General features: G+C 44.5%; 1 protein-coding gene across 1 annotated transcript in view; it reads right to left on the reverse strand.

Annotated features, from left to right (window-relative positions):
• Positions 1-17,098, reverse strand: part of WASF3 (WASP family member 3) — a 56,912-nt gene that overhangs the window by 25,000 nt on the left and 14,814 nt on the right. The window contains exon 2 of the mRNA XM_024755464.1: positions 14,357-14,499. Coding sequence (XP_024611232.1) covers positions 14,357-14,489 — 133 coding nt within the window. The 5' untranslated portion in view covers positions 14,490-14,499. The remainder of the gene's footprint in view (positions 1-14,356; positions 14,500-17,098) is intronic.

Raw genomic sequence — 17,098 nt, forward strand, 5'->3', positions numbered from 1 at the left:
ACGCCCCACGCGGGCCACACGGGCCCCTGCTGACGACGCTCAGCTGCGCCGGCCACGCCCGCTCCTTCCCAGGCTCACATCTCCTGTCCCTCCTGCCTGGGCCACTGCTGCCATCCAGGTCTCGACCCAAGGTCACCTTCTAAGGGAGGCCTTCTCCAGCAACTACAGCTAAATGACCATCGCCTCCCGCCCACACTCACAGACGTAAACAAACACACACGCAGCCCGTCCCTGCCGGGCTGTATTTTTCTCCCGAGCACTTACCACCACGTAGTAAGTTACACACCCGTACTTATTCATCCTGTTTCCTGCCTGGCTCCTGCCACTAGGACATACGATCCGGAGAGGAGGTCTCTCCTCGGTCTGTGCGCTGCTGTTTCAGTCGCCAAGGTCTAGGGCGTGCCTGGCTCATCACAGGTGCTCAGAAAGAGTTTTGAATAAACGAATAAAAACGCATACACTTAAAATCAATCCTTCCAGATGCAGACTCGGGTCTGTGAGATCAGAGGCCCCTCTCTGTGTTCGCAAATACAGTAAGTCTGTTACATACGAACCTTCAAGTTGTGAAACTTCAAAGACCCGAACATGCGTTCCCAGGTCCAGTCGTGTGAATTAGTTCACGTGTCTGGCGTACATTGCCACGTGCGTGCGTCCTCTACACGTGGTTGTGCTTTTGTGTGCGTTACTGTACAGTACTGTATAGAGCACAGTAGTCCAGTCCCTTTACTTCAAGCCCAGATGTCCAGAAGCAAGTGTAAAAGCAGCAATGATGTGGCTGGTACTACTTTTCAAGGGACTGTACTGTAAGATTAAAAACGTTTTATTGTGTGTGTCTGTTTTTTATGTATTATTTGTGTGAAAAGTATTATAAACCTACTAAAGTACAGCACTATATAGCCAACTGTGTTAGCTGGGTACCTAGGTTTTGTTGGCCTTATGAACGAATTGGACTTACGAACACACTCTCAGAACAGGACTTGTTCACATGTCAGGGACTTACTGTACCCAAAGGACGCCTCAGTCACAGGACGCATCACATGCCCCTATTCTTGTCTTTATTGACGGAAGTTCTTTAAGGGTGTGAGCCATGCCTTATCTGCATTGCTTCTCTGCACTGTCTGTGCTGAGCCTTTGCTCAGTATCTCTTGAATAAAAACACATAACCTGTACCAGGTGTTTTCTTGTTAACAAGGACACAGCCGAAAAAGGCTCCCTGCTCATGTAAGTTTGGGAAATGCTGGACTAGAAGGATTAAACGTGTATCTACGCCTCAGGGCATCTTAAAATCTTTAAGACACTCGTGTGTGTTAGGATTCTGCAGAAGCCCCTAGCACACCCTGTTTTCAAACTGACTGGGCCTGGAAGCACCAGTAACACCTTTCAGAAATACTGTTTTCTGAAGCCCATTTGGGAAAATGCCTGCCCGTTCACCGGGATGACCTGTAGACAGAGCACCGTGTTCCGAATGCTTTAGATCCAGGTCTAGCAGTTGCTTATTCGGAATGCCAGACATAGTCAAAATGGAACCAACTGATTTTTGTGTCTCTACTTGCCCATTCATGGTTAGAAAAAAAAAAAATTCCAGTGCAACTCCAGAAGAACCCTTTTTACCTTCAACTCTGCAGAAATCTAATTAATAGGGACAGCGTATACCAGCAAGAACACAGGCATGTACGGCACAACCTCTTGCAGAAGAGATATCAGCGTTCTCACAGCACAGCAAGCACTGCTGAGAAGCACACGCTGCTAGATGCTGAATAAGTTGGAAAGGGTCAATAACACGGGCCCTTACCTTCCATGCTTAACCCTACTTGAAAAGAACATACAACCGCTACTATACTCCCACTGAAGTTCTCAATTTATAAAGAGAAACAGAAATTAAAGACTTGCATACTTAATCCCTTCCAGCTGCTGAAAGCTGACGAGTGACTAAAGAGAAGGAAATGGAAGAACTACATCTTCCGATGAACAAGAATAAAGTGTTGCAATCACAGCATTCCGTTTTGCAGACTGCAACTTATCCGGAAAGCTTAATTGTACTCACTCTTCCAGTGGCAAGTCCAATAATAGCTACACTAAAATAATTCTGAATTGAATTAAAGACCACACAGAGGTAAGCACCATTTATTCATTCTTTACTGACAAAGAATCCATTTACAGATTTATTGGCACCACCATGAGCTTACGTCCAAGTGTGTCAGGTCGCGAAGTGCGCCTCCCAACTGCCAAAGCATCAAAATTATGTGCAGATTTTCTGTTGTATTTAGGATTTTCGGGAAACAATCAGTGTGTCTGTGAGAGTCCTTTCTGCGGAACAAGGAACCAGTCATAATGAGGTCCTTCAGAAATTTTAATCCGTACACCCAGCACCTTGATTTGGGCTTTCCATTTTCCACTAAAAGGAACGAGGCTCCTTGAAAAAATGACTGATTCTAGGGATGAGGGTGAAAAAGTACAAGATGTGCTTAGAATATCTTGGTGTGCTTTTCAAAAAAAGCAAAGAAGTATTCAGAGAGTGGTGGGGACATGTCAAAAGGACACAGGAGCCAGCATGAAAGGGTCCCACTGGCCAAGTCTGGGAAAATGTGAGTACTAAGACAAATAAGATGATGGCTTATAACCCACGGAATAAGAGTCCATGAGTCCATACTGTCGTAAATAAACGAATGCATGAATAACAGGCAAAGAAGTGAAAGCACTTACATCAGAATTCCAACTAATAAACGCAGAAGAAATTAGGGAATGACAAAAATCACCATTCTGTAACCACCCCAATAATAAGTGCTTTGGCCAAGGATCATCCATGGATGCTAAGACTACTGGGCAGAACTGGACAGAACATAGTCTCAAAGTGTCTCCCCACAAGATACTTACTAATTACACAGGGGATAAAACTTTACAGTACAGAAACCCACAGACAAAATGTTAACCAAGCAATCAGAGTTCACAGGGGCAGTTACGGGACAAGCCAGTAACGTGTGCTTCCAGATAGAATGCCCTGAGTAGGAGGTGTCAACCCTCTGTGACAGTCCTGAGAACATCTTAACATCTAGTCATGACGGAGCATCAGAAGATAGACCAAGGAATGGTCCATAAAACCATGGCTGGTTCCCCTTAAAATGTCAAGATGTCAAGTCATAAAAGTCAAGACAGACTGAGGAACTGCTCCACATTAAAGGAGAAAGATAGAAATAGATATATGTTTGTATATATAAGAACTATATATGTATGTGTATGCATGTATGTACACACAGAGACACAGGAGGGGACAGAGGAGGAGAAAGCAGGGCAGGAGGAAAAGAGAGGAATTTCTGAGAAAAAGAAAAGATGAGGTAAAATAATATGTGGGTGAAAGTTTGAGAATTCTTCATATTCTTTTTGACCTTTTTGTAAGTCTGAAATCATTTCAAAATTAAAAATTAAAAAATAGGGCTTCCCTGGTGGCGCAGTGGTTGAGAATCCGCCTGCCGATGCCGGGGACACGGGTTCGTGCCCCGGTCCGGGAAGATCCCACATGCCGCGGAGCGGCTGGGCCCGTGAACCATGGCCGCTGAGCCTGCGCGTCCGGAGCCTGTGCTCCGCAACGGGAGAGGCCACAACGGTGATAGGCCCGCGTACCAAAAACAAAAACAAAAACATAGCATACAGCCTGATTCTTTGAAATGTCTTTGTGGGTATATAAAAGCAACACAAGCTCATGGAAGAAAATTTGCAAAACTCAGAGAACAATAAAAAGTAAAACATGTCACGCATAGTTAACCACAGTGAACTCTTCTGTACACTTGTTTACAACACCCTTTCTAGGCATTTTATAAGAACTAAGACAACAGATGCTGGTTGTTATGAATCTTCAGCTTATTCAGCAAATATGTATCAAACACCCACTGTGTACCAGGCACTATGCTAGTCACTTGAAGAAATACAGCAATGAACACAGCTTTTATTATATGCAGACAATACCACACAGACCATAAATAAACACACAATCCATCACATGACAAGTGGTATGAAGAAAACAAAACTGCAAGAGAATATGGTAGGAAGTGGGTGACACTCAGGTGGTCACAAAAGGCCTCTCTGAGGAGGTGACGTTGGGGCGGACGGTGGCTGGAGGTGAGGGGGCACCTTCCAGGCAGAGACAGGCTGCAGGTGAGGAGAGCGTTCAGGGAGGACGGCGAGTGGCGGAGGAGGACGGAGAAAGGGATGTCCTTCCCTTGCGGTGGGGGGACCAGAGTGGGGCGGGCAGGTCCCACAGGGCCCCCGTACAGCAGGGCTGGGGCAGCTGGGACCAGAACTGCGGCAGCAGAGGTGGGAGCAGGTGTGCGGATTCAGTACACACCGTGAAGATGCAGGAAGAGAGAAGGGGAAGACCACGGCAGCTGGAAGAGCAGAGCCCCCACCTGCTAAGATATATAGGGGGGAAGAGAGAAGAAAATCATTATTTCGGTTTGATCACGTTGCATGTGAGATGCTTCCGGAAGCAGCTGTACACACAAGTTTGAGGTCTGGGGAGAGGTCGTACGTTTGGAAGCCATCAGCGTGAAGGTGGTATTCGGGCCACGGCGGGTGAGGTGGCCTGGGAACCGGGAGCGGGGGAGGGCTTGTGGCCACACCCTGGGGCCCCACGACGCAGAAGAGCTCGTGAGGCGAGAGACACCCTGAGGGTGCTGGCCCGAGGCAGGTAAGGAAGCCCTCCAGGACGGGGAGGGAGTTATCAGGGGGTCCAACGGTGCTCAGCCATCAGGCCACACGCCTGAGACTGAGCACGGGACTTAGCAACGTGGGTGTCACTGTGGGTGACCCTGACAAGCACAGCCTCAGGAAAAGATGCAACAGAACTTCAGTGGAGACAAGAGACGAGCAGGGGGAGGGTATAGGCAGGAGTGGTTCTTTCAAGGAAGCTTGCTGTGAAGGGAGCAAGAAATGGGGCGACGGGGAGAGGATGACCTGAGCGTGATTTCTCAGTGTGTTAACATTCGGTAGGAATGATGCGGACGGGGGTGGGGTGGAGGACACGGGAAAGACGGAGCTTAACCCAGTCCTGGAGTGAGTCCTGGGGTCCGCACTGTAGAGCAGGGTGGGCGGGGCGCCGGTGCACAGGCAGATCGGAGGGCTGATCTGGCAGGAGGCGGGTGTTTGGTTCTCCCCTGAATGCTCTTATTTTCCCAGGGAAATAAGCAAACCACCAGCTCAGAGTTTGGGGTGGAAAGAGAAGATGTGACACGGGCACCTCCGGGCGGGGAAAACTAATGAGTGAAGGAAGTTCAGCAGGACTGCCGCACAACTGGGTGCTCACCCGAGGAACGCGCGTGGTTCTACACCTCTCTTCTTTCCTGACGTAAGCACTTAAAGGTACAAATTTCCCCCTAAGCACCTCTTTACGTTAATCCCACAAACACACTGGTGATTCTGTGTGTTCATTACCCACACAGTTAGAGACAGCTCGCAATTTCCTTTTTGGTTTCTTCTTTGACCCAAGGAGTTATTTAGAAGCTATTGCTTGATTTTCCAATATGTGAGAAGTATCTAAAAAGGTTATTGTAATTATTTCCTCATTAACACCATACTCTTTATGGTATCAGTCCTTTCAAATGTATTATTCTCTGGCTAAGCATATGTCCCACCTCGAGGAACATTCCATGTGAATGGAACATTAGAAGAATGTGTATTCTACAGGTGGGCGTTTAGTGTTCTGCAAAGCTCAATTAGGTCAGATTGGCTGGGAGTGTTGTGCAAAACTTCTATATCCCGGTGAGTTGTGATTCTCAGAATCTGTCTGTCTTTCCAAATTTGGGGACAGCGGTTTGCCCTGTGACCTCAGTTCTCTGAAGGATCTAAGAGAAGCTGGTGGATTTCGGTTTGTTGAGCTCCTTTCCTGTTATGCAGGCGGGAGTGGCTTCTAAGTTCCTGAAACGCCGGGCTGGAGTCATCTGTGGATCCTGTTTCTACTAACTTCTCTTTCTCTTAATTATGAGTCATGCTTTTCTCCTTTCCCATGTGTCTCCTATTTTAATTTTTTGCTGGACAACGTGTGTAAAAGACTAGTCAAGAATGAAGTAGACAGGGCTTCCCTGGTGGCGCAGTGGTTGAGAGTCCGCCTGCTAATGCAGGGGACACGGGCTCGAGCCCTGGTCTGGGAGGATCCAATATGCCGCGGAGCAACTGGGCCCGTGGGCCACAACTACTGAGCCTGCGCGTCTGGAGCCCGTGCTCCACAACAAGAGAGGCCACGATAGTCAGAGGCCCGCGCACCGCGATGAAGAGTGGTCCCCGCTTGCCACAACTAGAGAAAGCCCTCACACAGAAACGAAGACCCAACACAGCAAAAATAAATAAATAAATTACTGAACTCCTACCCCCAACATCTTCTTTAAAAAAAAAAAAGAATGAAGTAGACAACGTTCACTCCTATGGAAGGGGCTACGTCAAGGAGGAACACGACTGAACTCAGGACGCTGGTAATCACAATCGTGGACCTGAGAGGGGAGTGATCATGGTTAGGACAACTTTAGAAAACAACATTAAAATCCTTGAAAATCTTCCCTCAAAGTTTTTAGATGATAATAACAGTGTAAATCACAACCATCAGAAAGACACCTGCAAGTCACTGAAGACACGTTACCATAAGCCTATGAACTCATGAAGTGGAAAGAATACCGATGACAAAAGCAGAGAGGTTTGATGGCAGACTTGACTGAAGTCAAGTGGCTAGCTTGCAAGTCACTAGCAAGTCAAGTGACTTGACGTGGCTAGCTCTCCACATGTGCTCTGGACAATTAGTCTACACTTAAATCCTGCCATGTCACAACCTGTCCAGGGCAAGAAGTGAGAAACGGCCCCCTCGTCGTTTCTTCTGTTAAGGAAGTGTTTCCGATGTTCCAGGTGGGGCGGTAAGTGCTTGGATTCCCAACAGTCTTGCCTTTGTGGGGGACTCTCATTATACTCACCTCCAGTTCTACGGCTGACAGAGTTGTGCCTTATACTTTCCTAAGTACACATTTCTCTTACCTCTCTTCACTGGCTTCCTATTTTTATCCACAAGTAATGCAAATACTTATCTCAGATTGAAGCAGTAAACTTTAAAAAATGTGTGCTGTTTCTTCCAGTCAGTTCTGTCCACTACATTCATACGTTTTCTCTTAAAGTACCCCAACCCAGCCTTAACCTGCATGGAAATGAACTTATGATCTATTTCTTGCATATACTGTGTTTACATCTTCCCTTTCACTTCAAAAATCCCATTTGGCTAAGAACATCCAAGAAACCTATTCAGTGCATGCCTTCAAAATACTTAAATCTCTATTCTGACTAGAACTGCACTTGGTATAATCAATTAATACAACCCTGAATTTCAGATCCAATTACATAAAGCAGATGTATTATACGGCAAGCCCTCAAGGAAGCATTTTTATGACGATTTGGCATTTGGTTTGATACGAGACATAATACATACCATAAGGAGTAGCAATAAAAATAATAATCACTAATTAAAATCTGAGAAAACAGAATTTCTTTCTCATTTATACACGTACTCAATGTAGAAATTAATAGAAAATAGATTTTGTAATAACTTTTTTTCAGAGACTCACGTTTAAAATTAATGGAGTCTCAAAATTTTAGACCATTTGTAAGAACGATCCTAGCTCTTTGTGAGGAAGTTTGATGACCTATAAGATGTAAGAAATCTTAAAAAAAAAAAAAAGTGCCAAAAAAGACTAGTGCCTCCCTGACAAAGAAACATACGGTTATGTCCAACAGCAAGATAATGGTTAATGATACTGTATCAATATAACACAGTAATCTCTAGCTATTAAAAATGTGTCTTAGAAGACTCAACAAAGATGTTTACTATATACAAGTGAGTATAGGCTACAAATCCGTATGTATGAGGTATCATTTTTATAATGATATATACAAAGCATTATCAATGATTTCCCGATTAATAAAAAAATTTGTAACTTTTTTCCTTTGTGTTGTCCTGTGCTAAGTTCTCTATATGATCTTATTAGTACCATCAAATATAACCAAAAACTTTGGGGCAGGGGAGGCACCTAAGGTCTAACTCCTTTCCTTGTGACATACTTTTAAGAAAGGAAAGGGAAGACAGCTATAATCACAAGAACGAAGTGAAAGAAGTGGAAACCAGCCTGGGAGGTATTGAAGTGGATTTGCGTCATCCTTGGCACAAATGCCCTATTTCCTTTTTAAAGCAAATTATATTAAAATGACACTATAATATCAGTAGGAATTTGATTGCAAGACACTGTAATTTTTTTTTTTTGCGGTACGCGGGCCTCTCACTGCTGTGGCCTCTCCCGTTGCGGAGCACAGGCTCTGGACCGCAGGCTCAGCGGCCATGGCTCACGGGCCCAGTCGCTCCGCGGCATGTGGGATCTTCCCGGACCAGGGCACGAACCCGCGTCCCCTGCATCGGCAGGCGGACTCTCAACCACCGCGCCACCAGGGAAGCCCAAGACACTGTAATTTTAATTGAGCAACTAGCTGATAAGAACAAGAGCACTCAGATAATTAATCAAGGAAAACGATGAAAAAGCACTCCTGATTTAATGTTAACTGCTACACTAAACTGTCATTATTTGAAGAAAAGAATATCAATATTCCATTACTGGAAAACCACGTGACACACGAATGTTTTCTCAATGAAGTAGAGCTGATTTACAATATTATTTTAGCTTCAGGTATACAGTACAGTGATTCAGTATGTTTACAGATTATCCTCCATTAAAAGTTATTACAAGATAATGGCTGTAAGTCCCTGTGCTGTACAATATATCCTTGTTGCTTACCTGTTTTATACCCAGCAGTATGTATCTCTTAATCCCATACCCCTATCTTGCCCCTCCCAGTGGTTACCCCACTGGTAACCACTAGCTTGTTTTCTATATCTGTGAGTCTCTGTTTTGCTAGATACATTCATTTATTCTTTCGATTCCACATATAAGTGATATACAGTATCTTTTTCTGACTGATTATTTCACTAAGTATAATGTTCTCTAGGTCCATCCATATTGCTGCAAGTGGCCGAATTTCATTCTTTTTTATGGCTGAGTAATATTCCACTGTATATATGTACCACATCTTCTTTATCCATTTCTCTGTCAATGGACATTTAGGTTGCTTCCATGTCTTGGCTGTAGTGAATAGTGCTGCTATGAACACGGGGGTGCATGTATGTTTTCAAGTTAGTGTTTTCATTTTTTCTGGATATAAACCCAGGAGTGGAAGTGCTGGGTCATATGGTAATTCTACTTTTAGTTTTTTGAGGAACCTCCATACTGTTTTCCATAGTGAATTCACCAATTTATTGATACATTCCCACCAACAGTGTACATATCCTCACTGACATTTGTTATTTGTAGACTTTTTGATGATGGTCATTCTGATAAGTGTGAGGTGATATCTTGCTTTGATTTGCATTTCTCTAATAATTAGCAAAGCTGGATATATCACCCTCCCAGACTTCAGACTATACTACAAAGCTACACTAATCAAAACTGCACGGTACCAGCACAAAAATAAACACACAGATCAATGGAACAGAATAAACAGCTCAGAAATAAACCTACACACTTATGGTCAGTTAATCTACAACAAAGGAGGCAAGAATATACAATGCAGAGAAGACAGTCTCTTCAACAAATGGTGCTGGGAAAACTGGACAGCTGCATGTAAAAGAATGAGATTAGAACATTTCCTCACACCATATACAAAGATAAACTCAAAATGGATTAAAGACCTAATTGTAAGATGTGAAACCATAAAACTCCTAGAAGAGAACATAGGCAGAACACTCTTTGACATAAATCACAGCAATTTTTTTAATCTGTCTCCTAAGGCAAAAGAAACAAAAGCAAAAATAAACAAATGGGACCTAATTAAACTTAAAAGCTTTTGCACAGCAAAAGAAACCACTGACAAAATGAAGAGACAATCTATGGAGTGAGAGAAAATATTTACAAATGATATGACTGACAAGGGATTATTATCCAAAATATACAGACAGCTCATACAACTCAATATCAAAACAAACAACCAACCCAATCAAAAAATGGGCAGAAGACCTGAACAGACATTTTTCCATAAAAGACATACAGATGGCCAACAGGCCAAGTAACACACTATTAACCAAAACCACTTTAAGAAGTGGCTTTCCTTCTCCCTCCCACTCCCCTCCCCACACCGTCACTCATATTAGAAGTTAGTAGCACTCAAAGGAAAAAAATCTGAAAACTACTAAACACTGATTTTTTATTTTATTGGACAAAGCTTTGAAAGCTTTTGATACTTATTCTCTAATTATAAGGCTGTTCAAGTTACAAATTTCCTCTTCCTCATTTCTATGACTGTTCTTATACTCAATACCAATAAGCAATATTTTTTCATTGAAAAGAAACAATTCCCTGAAAAGCCTGGGAAATATCTAGTTCTGACAAAATTTCTGGCCCTTTAAAGTCAACTGTCTAGTTTGGATGTAGTGGGAGCACTGTAACTGGTAAAAACCTAAAGATTTCCCCAAAGTTACGTAGAGTCACTGGGGCTTCAAAGGCCTATCTGGTACCAGGACCAGGTTCTCTTGTTTGATGTAAAGTTATTTAAACCCTCATGACCCTGAACTGTTCCCCCATGGATGTGATGAGAATCAGAACGATCTGGTGAATCGGGCTCTCAATTGCTAGTCTTCCTTTTTGGAAAAGACCAAAGAAACTCCTTCTGGCCCCTTGGTCTGTTCTTCCTTCCTTAGACCCACCAGAGAATTAGTTACTCTGGATTACGGCAGGAGGACAAGTCGGCTGCTCAGGCAGGTATGACCACTCTAGGATCAAGGCAGATCCCTAAAGTTCCCCTTGGGATTCCCCCAAGATGGCCTTTGTAGACAAAGTCTAGCCTCCCTCTGTATCACTTATAGGAAGTTCAGATGACTGTCCATCACCTGTCCTAATCTGGGAGTGGAGGTGTTGGGGCAGGGTGGGCAGGATCCTACTGAATGACGGTCAGAAACTCAAAGGAATAAAAAAATACTCTGTTTTGACTTTATCTTGAAAAAATTCATCCTCAGTAATAGACGAATTTTAATATGACAGACTCATACTTTCCTAAAACTTCACTTTAAAAATAACTGATGAATGATTAGAAAATCAGAAAACACAAAAACTCTACTCAGTGCTCTGTGGTGACCTAAGTGGGAAGGAAATCCAAAAGGAGGGGATATATGTGTATGTATGGCTGATTCACTTTGCTGTACAGCAGAAAGTAACACAGCATTGTAAAGCAACTATACTCCAATAAAAATTAAAAATAAAGAAATCTATTTATGTCCAGGAAAAAAACAGAAAAAAACATTGTTTTATTGATTTATAAACATTCTTTTAAATTCTTATTTTCCTTAACAATTTTAGATCATAAAAATTTTTTTGCATATACCTTTTCTCATCTCCTATATTTCCACTCAGTGGGGAAAAAAACCTACAAAAACTAAAGATTCACCCAAAATGTAGACGTTACTCATCACGTGTGAGAGTTCATGGCAGGTCATAATTGCATATGTTGCCTACTGTATGACCATATTGACGTCAATTATATATGCTTTTGTAACTTCTAAGTAGGGACCCAGTTGACTTTATTTGCTGTAGGCTGCACCTAGAGGAGCACCAAGTGAATAAACAGGAATAAATAAATCGCTGGTTATCAGTAACTTGCTGCTCCACCGCCAATTAACAACCATCCTCGTTTTCTGAGGTTGCACCCTTGGCTCTCGCGCCCCCGTCCTCCCTGGGCGGCGAGCACAGGGCACCTGGGCACCTGTGAGGGTCTGCCGTGAACTGGCCACGCGGCTCCTTGACCGAGAGCGGGGCCATCAGTGCAACCCTCCTGCCTCGCCGGTCCAGGGCCTCGCTCGTGCCCAGCGCCTGTTTCTCTCCCCACGCCCTCCTGCCTTTCTTCGCCCGCTGGCTTCTTCTAGCTCCTTGCGGCCTCCCTCCACCCCCCGCAATAACCACGCAGGCCTGCGATGGCCACCGGGACCTCTCGGTCCTGGGCCACACCCCAGCGGTAGATCCCACGATAAACGAGCACACGCGCCGTGTCTTAGTTCAAACTTCCCGACAGAACACGACTGGCCCAGACAGGCTTTTCGATCCAGACACGCAGCATCTGACTTCGTAGGTCACCCCGATCACAATCCCTGCAGTGATTCCTAGCATCTTCTGTTCAAGCTCCCCCAGTGATTCTAGCAGAGAATCAGGGCTGAAGCAGGCTGACTGGGGTTGGACTGTGCTTGACACCAGGACCCATGCCTGGTCCACTCACGAGGCTAGAGCAGGATGTGTGTACAAAGCGTCACCACGGCTCCAGTGGTGCGCTGTTTCCTACTGCTGCTGTAACGAATTTTCACAACTTTAGTGGATTAAAACAACACAAAATTACCATCTTACAGCTCGGGAGATCAGACGTGTGAAATGTTACCACTGGGCTGAAATCCAGGCGCTGGCAGAGCTCTGTTCCCTTGGAGGCCCCTGGGGAAAGTCCAGTTCCCAGCCTTTTGCAATGTACAGAGGCCACCTGCACTCCTTGGCTTGTGGTCTCTTTTCCTGTCTTCGGAGCCAGCAACGGTTGACGGATCCTTTTCACATCCTATCACTCTGACACTCCTTCCTCCCACTTAAAGGACCCCCGGGATTACATGGGGCCACCAGACAGCCCAGGATAACCTCCTTCTCGTGAGGTGAGCTGACGAGCAGCCTTAATCCTCCCCTTGCCCAGTCACACAGCACATCTGCGGGTTCCCAGGGTGAGGATGCAGACATCTTCAGAGGGGCTGTGATCATTCTGCCTACACACGGACTCTACAGAACAAAACGTACCCTGCGGGTAGTTTCACTTAGAAGAGACTGTGGCCAAGCAGGCACCTCTGATTTACCACTGCACACGAGGCATGGTGTGATTATTAAAACCTTAACAGTTCATGTTGGTTTTCATCACTTAGACCTTATGCCAATAGACGTTTCAGCCATAAGAAAACAAGAGACTGAAAAACATTCTTATGGAGATATATGAATGCACACAGAAATACGTTCACCCTTCAATAATTTACAAGGTATCCTCCTGTAATTATACGAATTTATACATTTTACCAACCACCACTACCAAAAATCAATTATAATTAGTTCAGATTCCAGAAGAAATCTATTTTGAAGCCCATTTTAAGCAATTTCCAAATGCCTTTTGTTTAGCCAATGATTATAGACATAATATATCAAAAATATACCAATAATGATGCGCTACAATTCTTCTAAAGAAAAAGAAAATACTCATCCATAGTGTTTCTTCTTCAAAACAAATAAAAGCACTTGAGTTGTTTTTAAAACCACTCTCCCCTGCTGGACGCGGCCAGGATGTGAAATTTCATGGAGAATTTTCTCATTATTAACAGAGGTTCTGAAAATTTAACTGTGAAAACCTGTCATCCAAAATGCAGTGTGAACCATCTAAACTGAAAAGGAGTGGGACGAAGTGAGAAAATAAGATCACGACGTAAATGTAAAAGTTAGGGAGAAAGACTGCAACTTCAAAAAGCTTTGAAGGAAAAGCATTTTCATGCATATGTGAGGCTTAAGAAATGGAATATTTCTTGGGTATTTCATATTCATGTTCAAAGTTAGAGTAACAGGAAGTCCTCTCTTCCTTACGCTTGTGTTTGCTTATATTTCTACAATCTGTGTATGTAATGTGTACATGGCACTGCGTACATGTAACCATCAACTCATCTGCTGACCTCAATTTGGAAGTCAATACCTGCATTTTAACCTTCAGTAGGTTAAAATCAGCAAGTCTCACTAGCTTGGGGCTTGATTCTTTGATTCATTTGGAATATTATTCAATCAACAAACATGTATTGAGCCTCTATTCTAACGCCGGGCATATCACAGGTGCGACCTAGTTTTCAATTCGTTACACTGAAAAATAATTAGTCCTGTCCAAGTTTAATGCATAATTCACGTTTTTGAAAATGCCAATTATTTTATCCTCATTTTTAATAAGCTTTTAAAAATGAACACTACTTTAAATCTACACCTCTGGTGGTACCTAGTGACTTGTGAACTGGTCAATGCTAACTTCGTCACACGAAGCTGGTATCACCAGACCAGTGAGGGGGCCACAGCTGACTGCACGCTGGGAAATTCAAGAGGGAGGATGGGAGGGAGGGAGGCTCTCTCCTTCAAAGCCGCAGCCTCTTCTCTGGACAATCACATAACTACTGAATTGAAATCAATTTGCTAATTTGTTGAAATATGTCACTGGTAATCAGAAGAAAGGAGCCCCGAGGCAAGACACTCACTCAGACTGCTCAGCTGGCGTATGATGGCAGCCAGGGTGCTGTTGGTCACACACTCGAGTTCACTGGGGATGCCCTCGGGCAGGGCTCCCCGGCACAAGTGCCGGGGTTCGATGTTCCTCTTCACTAAAGGCATGGCTCACAATCTGAAAATTAAAAAGACAGTTTTAAAAGCTCATATTCACGTTTTAACAAGCCTAGAGTTTCAACTCCCTGGAAAACGGACTCTTTTCCGGGAATCTGCATTATCCTGCCATTTCCGCGTGAGAGAATCGGCTCAATGCGCGACAGGTGTCCAATTACTTACACGAATGCCACAGACTTCGAAGATACATGGACAGCACAATCCTACTTTGATAGAAAAAGGATGCACGCAAGACTTCCAGTTAAGCATTAGTGACTGAATACGTGCATTTTTACCTTTCCCCCACTCCGCTAAAATGACAAGAGAGAGGAAAGGCACAAGCCCACACGTACTAAGAGAGGAAAGGACACAACAGCCCAAAACCACAGGCAGCGCTTACAGACTAGGACACAGGAAAGGCTGAACCTGGGCTGCCAAGGAGGGAGCAGGACGGAGCCCACCTACCTGGGCGAAGGGTCACCAGACACTCAGGAAAGCCTTCCCCATTATCCCGGGAATTCAATCCACTTCTCTCCTCAAAAAGTACGTTACACATCCAATGACATCTCAACTTTTTGTTTAAGGAGGTATATAGAATTTCAAGCCTACCACCTATACAGCACATCTACTGCCCCCTACAGCAGGAGAAAACCCAATGACTGGGACACACTGTCACCCTGACAGGGTGCCCACAAGGCCCAATTCACAGGAGGAGCGACCCAGGAAAGCCGAGGAGCCTGGTGGCGTCTGAGCAATTCTCGTTACATCAGACAAATCATACCTTGCTTAAGTCACTGTTGCTGGGTGTTCTGTTACTGAATTAAATTTATTCCCAACTGGTACAACGGCTCACCTCAAGAACCCGGAACTAGCGAGGCACATGGTAAATCTTTCTTCCCTTCCTCCCTTCTCCATTACCTCTGTTCACGCATCCCATAAGCACCTGCTGAGCACTGACCCGACACCGGGCAGTGTGCAAGGCGACGAGGACCCCGTGGTGAGTGAAACAGACAAGGTCCCTCCCCCTCCCCAAAAACAGGTCAGTGGACTCAGGTTATGAAACCCCCTGGGGGACCCTGGGCAGCCTCTCTGTGGACGTGACTGCTCAGCTGAAATCACAAGGGTGGACAGGGCTCTAGCCGAGGGCGAAAGGCGGGGGCAGCTGCAGAGGACAAGTTCTGCTCAACTGGCCAGTGTTTTTATCAACTATTTCCGCCTCTTGTCCATTAAGGGGCTGGTTGAGCACACCGACCACATCTTCCAACCCAAATACTACTTCATCCACCAACCTAGGTGCACAGCCTGTGGTATATCACTTCACCCCTCCATGCCTTCCTCTCCTCCCCACAAAACGGGGATCACAACGGGACCTACCTCACGGAGTGAGGACTTAATGCGTTATTACATAATAAACCACTTAGAACAGGGCCTGGCATATAGGGACACTCAAACCATGCGACTGATTCTATTAATTTTATTACACCTCATATGTTGTTATGATGTTAATTCTGACTCTGATTATAACAATAAAAAAGCAACAGTTCACTGGTTGAAAATAAGGCTGAACCACAGAAGACGGATAACAATATCTACATTAAAAGTATGTCTAAGAACATATATACACTATTATGTATAAAACAGATAACTAATAAGAACCTGCTGTATAGCACAGGGAACTCTACTTCACTTTGCTGTCCAGCAGAAACTAACACAACACTGTAAAACAACTATGCCTCAACTTTAAAAAAAGGAAGGTAGAACTGCACATCATCTCAATAGCCGTGGATCCATCAAACACTGAGCACCGACTGTGTACCGGCCCGACGCTGACGTCTAACACCTTCACAGATTCAAGTGGGAGACTGAGAGGTACCAAAGGAGAAGGGACTGGAATTATCTAGAAACTGGAAGAAGTGAGGAGAAGCCCCTGGCCCTTTCAACCGAAAGCCTGTGGGCCTCCTTCCGCGCAGACACGGCGGTGTCCACTGGGCAGGGTGGGTTTAACAGGCCTTGTGATGCTCTCACTGGCTTTCCAAGGCCATCCCATTCCCCACTCCCATCCAGAGCATCAGACTGGGATGTCCCAAAGCCACATCACTGATGGGAGAATATCTGAGTCCTATTTGGGGGACTAGTTTGGGGAAGTCAGGCACCCGAAGGAACTGTTAGAGTCTGGTTCATCTCAGTGATGTTAGCCATACTTCTACATCCGTTCCTAAAATTGTTTTTCTTAACGTACACATATGCTGACATTAGGAAGACATGGGCACTGCCTCCCACCCCGTCCTTAAACATCTCATGATTATTAAGAATAAGAAAGGGAGCGGCTGGGCCCGTGAGCCATGGCCTCTGAGCCTGCGCGTCCGGAGCCTGTGCTCCGCAACGGGAGAGGCCACAACAGTGAGAGGCCCGCGTACCACAAAAAAAAAAAAAAAAGAATAAGAAAGGGACCAGGTGGTGATGAGAGAATCTTTATATGCGTAAAAATAAACTGAAAATTTCCCAGGGTGCCAGAAAAAAGAAATGATGTCAAAGAAGAGGTACACATCCAAGGAAAGCCTGTTAAACTATGAAAATTCTAGATATACTAGTCTCTAGTCAAACGTGTAACTATGATTTAT

Source organism: Neophocaena asiaeorientalis, unplaced genomic scaffold (assembly GCF_003031525.2).
Source record: "Neophocaena asiaeorientalis asiaeorientalis breed wild unplaced genomic scaffold, Neophocaena_asiaeorientalis_V1.1 scaffold59, whole genome shotgun sequence".
In the NCBI taxonomy this organism is placed as follows: domain Eukaryota; kingdom Metazoa; phylum Chordata; class Mammalia; order Artiodactyla; family Phocoenidae; genus Neophocaena; species Neophocaena asiaeorientalis.